Source organism: Galdieria sulphuraria (genome assembly GCF_000341285.1).
Source record: "Galdieria sulphuraria unplaced genomic scaffold scaf_119, whole genome shotgun sequence".
NCBI classification, from domain to species: domain Eukaryota; phylum Rhodophyta; class Bangiophyceae; order Galdieriales; family Galdieriaceae; genus Galdieria; species Galdieria sulphuraria.
This window is the reverse complement of record NW_005178356.1, coordinates 1-8,608: the sequence shown is the minus strand read 5'-3', so window position 1 is coordinate 8,608 and position 8,608 is coordinate 1. Positions and strand designations below refer to the sequence as shown.

Below are 8,608 nucleotides of genomic sequence, written 5' to 3'. Positions count from 1 at the left end.
GCTGATTTGTTGGAACATGTCATTGCAATTCGAGACGCCACGTTGAAAGAACTTTCACCGAAAGGAAGGCCGCCTATATTGGTAAAGATATCTCCCGACTTGACGGATGAAGAGCTAGCTGTATGTTTCCAAATCGACTTTTTTTATTCATTCGTCATTTTGTAAGTTAGGATATTGTGACTACCTGTATGCGACTTTCGGTGGATGGAATTGTTATTTCCAACACAACTATTCAGAGACCTCATGGCTTATTGGAACAACAAGTGGCAATGCAGGAGGGTGGTCTGAGTGGTCCTCCTTTAAAAAATATTTCCACCTCGATTATTCAAAAGGTTTATCGGATGACAAATGGAAGGTAATCATAGCAGTTTTTCTTATACTGAGATGAAAACTTGAATAAGACTGGTTATCGTTGGCGTTGGAGGTGTATCCTCCGCTGAAGACGCTTATGACAAGATAAGAGCGGGTGCTTCCTTAATCGAACTATACACTGCATTGGGTAAGAAACACTTTCTTCGCTATATTTACTGAAGATGCAAATAATGCGATTTTAAGCCTATGAAGGTCCTGCACTTATTCGGAAAATCAAAATTGGACTTTCTGAATTGTTACAAAGGGATGGCTTTCAGTCTGTTCAAGAAGCAGTAAGTACTTACTTCTTGGTTAACATTATCTCTTACTTTACGCATAAGATTGGCAAAGATGTTTTTGTTTCTACTTCGCAAGATGGAATGAGGAATTAATCGATATTCATCTTGGATGCCGATGAAATCTTTTGATTCAAAAATGAAACCATTCCAGCCCGTTCTACTATAGTTGCACATATAACTAGTTTGAAGTATATTGGAGAATTCTCTTGAAGAGTAAAATTTTTGTATCCTTCATATATCATCAACGCTTGTGTTTAAAATGAAATATTATGTTTGCTGCTTATTGATGACGTTTGGCGTGTAGGTAGAATCAACGTAAATCTGACGAGAAACAGCAGTTTCATTTCAATACAAATATTTTTATCGAATCTTGCCATAAAGTTGTTGAACAGGTTATGATCCTTCCGATTTTTCCGAAAAGATGTTTCTAAGAACACCTTTCCATTTGTTTTTTACAAAATGGCCATTTTTGTGAATGCATTGAGAAATTGAAAGTAAGTTGAATCCATACAAATACAGGCAATCAGAGAATCGACAATATAGATGATTGCTTCATTTTTGTTAATCTCGACAGAAACATGGAGACAAAGAAAGGATTTTCCAAGTTCAAAGCAATTGATGATAATGAATAACTTCTGAATGTAGACTTCGGATCTATTCTAACAACTTACAACAGATGACAGCCTCTCTCCTCACTCCATTGCATGATATTAAAAAGAATTCCTTCACACCTCGACCTTGACAAACCATACTAACAAGCATTCGAAACTCGGAGGACTTTATATTTAACAAAAACAATCTGCCAATTATAAAATATGCACTCTGTAGGATTATTTATCGTTTCCTTAACAATAAATTTCAATTACAGCCGATTTCCTTGATTTTCCCATAATTCTGTCCGAGATTCTACATTCGCATCAATCAAATAAATACATTCCTTAAAATAGGAAATGGATTCGAATGAGGCAACTTCGCTTCATTCTAGTGAACAATCAGACTTTGAGGAGTCCCATCTAATGAGCCATCCGCACGCATTTACTCAAAAACATCTAATGTATGTAGTGATGTTGCCTTTTAAGAACGCAGTTCAAAAAATGGCCACTTGCTGGTCTAACTGTTCGAGACAGATGAATTTAAGGAGTTGCTTATCTCGCTACCAAGAACAAAGCAACTTTCTAAGGTAGGTCAGATTGCTTTGCTGACAAAAAAAAACCAAAAGCTCACGAATACAAACTTTCCACTGAACCAGCATCAAAAAAGGGGTACTTTGAGGGTCTTTCCTTTAATTTAGCTTTGAAATTCTTTTCATCATGCTGAAGCTAGAGTAAATATGCTTATCTTCTAGAAAATATCCACAAAACTATCCAGTGGCATAAATCATTAGACAATTTATTTCTGTAAACAAATTTTACTTTTCATTATTTTGTCTATGAAAATCTTTCTCCTAAATGAAACTCTACTTTGAGTTGAGCTGAAAGACTTCTCTTGGCCTCATTAAAAGTTATTATGATGAAGCCTCGGCAATCATATCCTTTGGATTGCACCAAATGAAAAATTGCAATCCTCTCAAAGTCATCTTCTTCTGACACTAAAGTAAAACCTGAATCCAAAACCAAGTTTACTTAATAGATGTGACCTGCCTCTTTCTTTCTCTGTTCCAAATTATCGCGACTCATCATCTTATTATTTTATGGCAGTCTTCCTCGAACATACCTACCATATTTTCGTTCAATACAAAGTGTGACAGAGGAATCTGTAAGTTGCAATGATAATTTCTAGATAGCTGTATTATATCACTGGGATCATATTGTTTGCTGTCGTATCAAAGATAAATGAAAGGCAGGTTGTTTAGGTTTCATTCAACTCCCTGAAAAAGGAAGCGTTAACTTTGTTGCAACTCGGCTCCCGAAGATGTTCAAATATTCAATTAGAATGGACATTTGTCATAGAGAGTTTGTCGAGAACATATAATGCGTCGCCTTCAACTTAATAACTGAATATCGCTATTTGTCAAAATCCACTCACGCACCTCTTAGATACCATTAAACCATTTCTAGGAGAGCCACAGAATTTCCTTTCAAAACGAAATAATTCAACTTTGTTATAAACTCGTAGAATGTCTTCCAGCAAGGTTCAAGCTATCTTTCAATGGACGTTGTGTATAACTTGCTTCTCAAATGATATGTTGAGAAACGCCCTTCTTGGATATGAAAAATTGCAACTTGAGTCTTGCTAGAATTCTTTCTATTCATATGACAAGATTCACTGTTTCTCACACTGGAATCTTTTCTTTGCAATCACTAATAAGAAATAATGTCCATTTGTATAAATAGTGTTTAACAACTCTGTGAATTACGTACGGCCATACTAGTTGCACATATTAAATTTTCTTCATTCGAGTTCCTCGCAGATTGTACATTCTGCTATTCCAGGAATTTTCCAAGGATCTTTTATTGAACAGGACAATGTTTCTTATTCTATGGAATCAACAAAATCTAATGATATACCCATCTTGAGAAATGTCCCTGGTTCATTTTCTGACCATTATATAAAATATTTACAACATTGCGGTATTTTTGTTCCAAAAGATGGCAATTCTAGTGGCCCTGATGCATATGTTATATTCCATAATGGACAAACACGTTATATTGTTGGATTTTCATTTACATTTTATCACAAAACTGAATTTTCGAAAACAAATATTGAGGAGGAAGCCAAAAAATTTTTTAAGGGAGTTGTTTCCGTTTTGAATGACGGATCTCCTTCATCTGTTCAACTTTGTTTTCAGTTTGTGGTGGTAGTTTGTACTAGATATGATCGATCTGTAGGTTTCTCTGTTGAAGAACATAGTATTGTTCAAAATACAAGTTGTTCGGTTACTGAACATTCTTCACGGTCAACTTTGAATGGAAGTAGTCGATCATGTCTGCAAGTGGTAATTGTTTCCCAAAGGAACCTTGAACGATTTTTTGGAATAAATAATGTCGAAATGTTGAGGAAAATTGGCGAGGCAAGCCGAGAAGAGTTCAGTAAAGACTTTTCAGTANGGTGTAAAACTGTCTTTTAGTCGATGTCCAATGAATTTGTTTTATCTTTGGAAGCTGAGCAATCAAATGTTACTTCAAAAGTGGCTCGAAATATAAGACAGAGAACAAATGATGAGAATAGGATGCGAATGGAAGGTTTTCAAAGTTCTATACAACTGGAAAAAGATACAACAAGAAGATAACAAGTATCGGGTGGTATAAATACACATTTTGACTGGAAAGAGTTTCTTTTCAATCTGCGTTATTACCGGAAGAAGTTGCCACTCGTTATGCTTTGACATTTCCTCGTATATTTGGAGATAATTCTCAAGTGATTCGAAGAAAGTCACTAGAGTTAATGGGTATACCAGAGCAATACATTCAAAAAGTTCTAATAGCTGCAGTATTACTGAAAGAAAACACAGAAATGAAAGAATAATCAGCTGCTTTCAAATTTGTGTTATTGAGGGACATTCTTTTTAGAAAATAGAGTGGAAAGTAGGAGAGGGAGGAGAGAAGAAGTTCTTTGTGTTTTCATTCTAATTGAAGCTTACAACAACAAAGCTTATCTCTGTTTGTGAGCTTTTATATTTTTCCATGAAAACGGACGAATAAAACTATCTTTTTTATGTTAATAAACGCTGGTTGAGTTTAACTGAGACGAGAATACACGTGCACTCAATCTTCGAACTCATTGTTGTTTGGCTGGCAGCGTAAAGGCACAAGCTTGTCAATTATGCAAACTGGTCAGCTTTTGAATATTTAAACAAGCAAGTGGAGAACATAAGTTTTATTGACTAAGAATTACTTGCTCTGTTTGTAGTTTCTATGCGAATAATCATCCAGAAACTTTGTCGTTATCATCCCCAGAATCTGTAGTTTTTTCGCTTTTCATTGCAAATATACGTCGGAGTAACTTCTACTTATATCAAACAATCCAAGGACATATATGTGGTCTGTTCCTTTTTGGACATCTTCTCAAGTTTACTTTTTCTTTCAAAATTTAGAATCTGCATATTCTTATGAATATATTCAATAGTTTTTCTCTTGTTGCAAAGTGAGCAAGTCATCATAGTCTCGTGAATAATGTTTGAAAAATTGAGAATTTGGATGGAAGAAACTGAAGAATATTTCAGAAGCATAAATGAGGACCAGTTATGCTTATAAAAAAAGAGATTATCTAAATAGATGAATGCAGTACTGAATAAAAATGACATGTTAGTTCAGGGAGACTATAGAAGAATAAAGATTCTCTCTCGACCAATGCCTTATTCGAACCTTCCTATGCATTCTAGATAGCAACACTCTTGACACAGTCATGCGTTTTGAATCACAATATGAAAGCCACAGCAAACAACGATTCTTCTGTTGAGTTTGAAGAGGGAAATGTATTCAAAAATGGCCTTGACAATTGAGAAGCAGAAGAGTCCAAGGCCAACTATGAAATCTAGTAAAACTGCCTCAAGGGGACGTAAGTGCTAAAAGTTTCAAAGACTAGTGATAGTCAATGTAATTGAATCCTTGCTCAGCTATTGTAGAACAGCCTTGACAAAAAAGTCTTCCATAGACGGGACTATAAGGGATTCTTCGAGTAGTACATGATATGGTACAATGAGAACCTTTGACAGACAACTTTGCTCTGCACGGTGGAATACTTGAATTTACTTTCAAGGCACCACTTTCAACTCAATACAACAACCTTGTCGATGAATTGCGCTACTGTTATGACAGGCAACCTTTGCGAACTTTCACTGCATCTAATATTATTATTCTAGTCAAAAGTGAACACAAGCGTTTGATTAGCAGAGACATGTGACTCAACAAGAATAAAGGTCCTCAAATCGACCAAGGAGCTCACTTAAAGTCGTTAAGGAATTGGTTGCTGAATTCTGTTCTTTCTTGAGGCTCTATCACCAGAATTAAAATAGAATATACTGTTAGGACACAATTTATGACCAAGCTTTATGGAATCCTCAAGATTTCTATACTCGAAAGAAAAATGCTGGTTAAACTCAACTTGTTTTTGCACTTGAATCGACAAGTATGTGTTTTGTTGTCGTTTCTTCGCAATCAGTTTTCTTGGCCAACAATGATTCCTTTTGTATTCTATAATAACAAAAATTTAAAAACACCTATTTCTCTTTACACTTGGTTTCTCTTTTCATATAGTCGGAAAAAAACAGGACAAAGAAACGTACGGCACTTGGGGTTCCTGAGTGATCCCTCACCTCAGTGCTAACCAAGCCTGAGGGCGCTTAGCTTCTGAATTCGAAATGGGTTTAGGCGCATGAGCGAAAGCGAAAAATCTTCCTAAATACAAATTCAAAGAAGACTCCTTTTGCCGTTGCACTATCGGGAATATAACTAAACGGATATAAAGGCAAGAGTTCAGTAGCCTAACGGAAAAAGTTATCTTTGCTATGAGCTCTCAATACAAATTCACAACAACCAATCTTGAACTTAGTGGCCATATCAATCCCGTCAGTACCACAAATTTCAGAGTAAAACCCAAAAGTTGCAACCAAGTCCATCAAATAAGTTCTCGTTCCGCATATAGTAATTACAAAGTTAATTGGAAAAACTGTCCCGAGCTGATAATTCAAAAGGACAAATTGATATCGAAGAAGGGTTGCGGAATCTAGTATCTCTGGAATAATAAACGTTACTGACTCTAGTAGTAAAGAGCTAAAGACACTATCTAACAAAAGTTCCATATTTTCATCGTTGGTAACAGGTTGCGATAAGTTTGCAAGTTTCCCTACTAGGGCTAGTAAAGTATTCTTTACAATCAACGGAATACCCCCTGTCTTCTTCTTCAACAATTCTACGAATCGATATCGTAATTCATCAGAGGGCAATAAACAGTCCTTCAAGGACTTTCCATCATAAGTTGCCAGCTCAATATATTCGTTAATATCATGGAGGTTAAAGAGATTCAACCGCAACATACGGAGACTCACTCTACTGGAGCGAGCATCAGACAGGGGGGCTGAGATTTCAGCAGTTCGACCTGCCACATAGACAATTACCTTCCCTGTAATCAAAAAACTACGTAGAATGCGGAAGAAATTGCGGAAAGGTACATATTTTGGGTCAGACTCAAAAAACTGTTTCGTGGTAAGTTCACTATAGTATGTGGTGAGGTAACTCAGGTGGCTAAGTTCGTCTATCATCAAAAATAAATATCGTTTCTGAAATTGTTCGAGAAGCCAATTAATAGCTCCTACAATATCAAAATTCTTTACCGTCCTTTCGGCTATTTGAAGAGCGTCCGCATCTTTACCATTTTGTCGGTAAGCGTTCAAAATAATATTATACATCAAAGCCTTTCGAAAACTTGGAAAAGGAGCATCAGAAAAGCTCTCTCTTAGTTCTAAGATAACTGACAAAGTTTGTTCCGCAAAGTGTTTCCAAGGCACTTTCAACTCACTCGGTTGGGGGTTATCGTTTGAACTGTGTAGTTGTTGAAAAGTCTGTGCATTGGAACACTCACGCTCTGCAAAAATATTCAAATAGGCCAAAAAGTTTTGGCCTACAAATGTTTTGCCGGCTCCATAAATATGTGGCGCAAAACAGCAAGCCGGGCGATTGAACGAAGGCCCACCGTACGCCTTCTCCGAGAACTGAAAAAGAAACGTCTGTATAATTGTCCTGACGTCCTCTTCCCTGTCAATTTGTGGTTCTTTTAATTGGTATATTGTTTGCATTATCCAAAGACTGATACAACTCGAAACTTTCAACAACGAATGACCTAAACACAAATTGTAAATTGGACAAATTGATAATGTTTTTCAAGAGTTTCCAGGGCGGCTATACAGTTACTTTGGATATCTTTAAGTTGGTTTATTACACTTTAGCCACTTCAAACCTATCGAGGGATTAAAGTTGTAAAAATGAATTTTCGGAATTTAAACCTCTCTTTGAACATATTTCAAGCTTTGAATTGTTTCTATTGTAACAGTCCCACCTTTTCCTTTGAGACGTTGAGCTCCACTTGGCTTGTATTGTCTTTTTGGATTGTCCAATATTGAATACCTCTGTACCTTTATATACTCCATTCAAGAGATATCGTTGTTTAAACTCTGGTATCCCATGGAAATTCGCTGTTTGCTTTTCGAGGAGATAACCAAGGCAATGGATTCCAAATAACTCAAGGTCGTGAACCTTTCATCTCTCTCGTAAATCAGCAGGTTTTTATTGAATGTCGTTTTAGAATATTTTTCGTGCATATCTGCAGTCAGAATCTTGGTCCTTTAGGCTCTTGTTGATATCAGCCCTTGGGTTCACATTTTTAAGATAGTTTGTAAGAACCTTAACTAGATTCTTAGTCGAATCCTATTCCTTTTATTTTTGGGCACTTTAGTTGTGTCCGTTTTCATTTAGTAAGATACTCTTTTTAAAGAGACGAATTGTAGGTTTGTGATCAGATTTGGAACATAAAAGACATTTCTCAGAATAGCATGCAGAAGAAATCCAGTGACTAGTTCTACCCATCTGTCATAGTTGTCTTTATTATTTGCCTTTGAATTGCTTCTTTAAAAGGGTCATATTATTGGTTCAGTTGGTGATTCATCTACTTTCTTATTTACCTCAGAGTCAGTTAATGAAGGTCATCCGGATAAGATATGTGACCAAGTAAGTTTTTATGTATTCAGTTAGCAGACTTGTTTCATTGCTCTTGTTTCACAAAGGTTTCCGATGCCGTCCTAGACGCTTGCCTTGAAAGGGACCCTCTCGCAAAGGTAGCTTGTGAGACAGCTACAAAGACTGGCATGGTTATGGTTTTTGGTGAAATAACTGTAAAGGGTGCTACTATTGATTATGAGAAGGTTGTGAGAGATACCATAAAGGAGATTGGTTTCGATGATGAGAAGAAGGGCTTGGACTATAAGACTTGTCGAGTGTTGGTTGAGTTACATCAACAGTCACCAG

At 36.3% G+C, this 8,608-nt stretch overlaps 4 protein-coding genes and 1 non-coding gene across 5 annotated transcripts; 3 read left to right on the top strand and 2 right to left on the bottom strand.

The window, feature by feature from the left end:
• Positions 1-1,380, top strand: Gasu_62320 (dihydroorotate oxidase; the record flags this gene model as incomplete). The annotated part of the gene is made up of 5 exons (XM_005702586.1): positions 1-120; positions 171-355; positions 402-499; positions 556-644; positions 693-1,380. Coding segments are annotated over 5 exons (543 nt in total), but the record flags the coding sequence as incomplete, so codon positions are not given.
• Positions 1,381-3,058: 1,678 nt separating this feature from the next.
• Positions 3,059-4,811, top strand: Gasu_62310 (archaeal ATPase). Its single transcript, XM_005702585.1, has 2 exons — positions 3,059-3,698; positions 3,920-4,811. Exons 1-2 carry the CDS (start codon positions 3,130-3,132, stop codon positions 4,113-4,115), a joined length of 765 nt encoding a protein of 254 aa, XP_005702642.1. The 5' UTR covers positions 3,059-3,129; the 3' UTR covers positions 4,116-4,811.
• A 798-nt stretch (positions 4,812-5,609) lies between these two features.
• Positions 5,610-7,418, bottom strand: Gasu_62300 (archaeal ATPase). Its single transcript, XM_005702584.1, has one exon. It carries the CDS (start codon positions 7,381-7,383, stop codon positions 6,073-6,075), a length of 1,311 nt encoding a protein of 436 aa, XP_005702641.1. The 5' UTR covers positions 7,384-7,418; the 3' UTR covers positions 5,610-6,072.
• Gasu_nc0096 lies at positions 5,868-5,977 on the bottom strand. The gene has a single exon (XR_009833500.1). It is a non-coding gene; the product is annotated as a 5S ribosomal RNA (ribosomal RNA).
• A 10-nt stretch (positions 7,419-7,428) lies between the features above and the next one.
• Positions 7,429-8,608, top strand: Gasu_62290 (S-adenosylmethionine synthetase; the record flags this gene model as incomplete). Its single annotated transcript, XM_005702583.2, has 3 exons — positions 7,429-7,677; positions 8,219-8,311; positions 8,368-8,608. Coding segments are annotated over exons 1-3 (442 nt in total), but the record flags the coding sequence as incomplete, so codon positions are not given.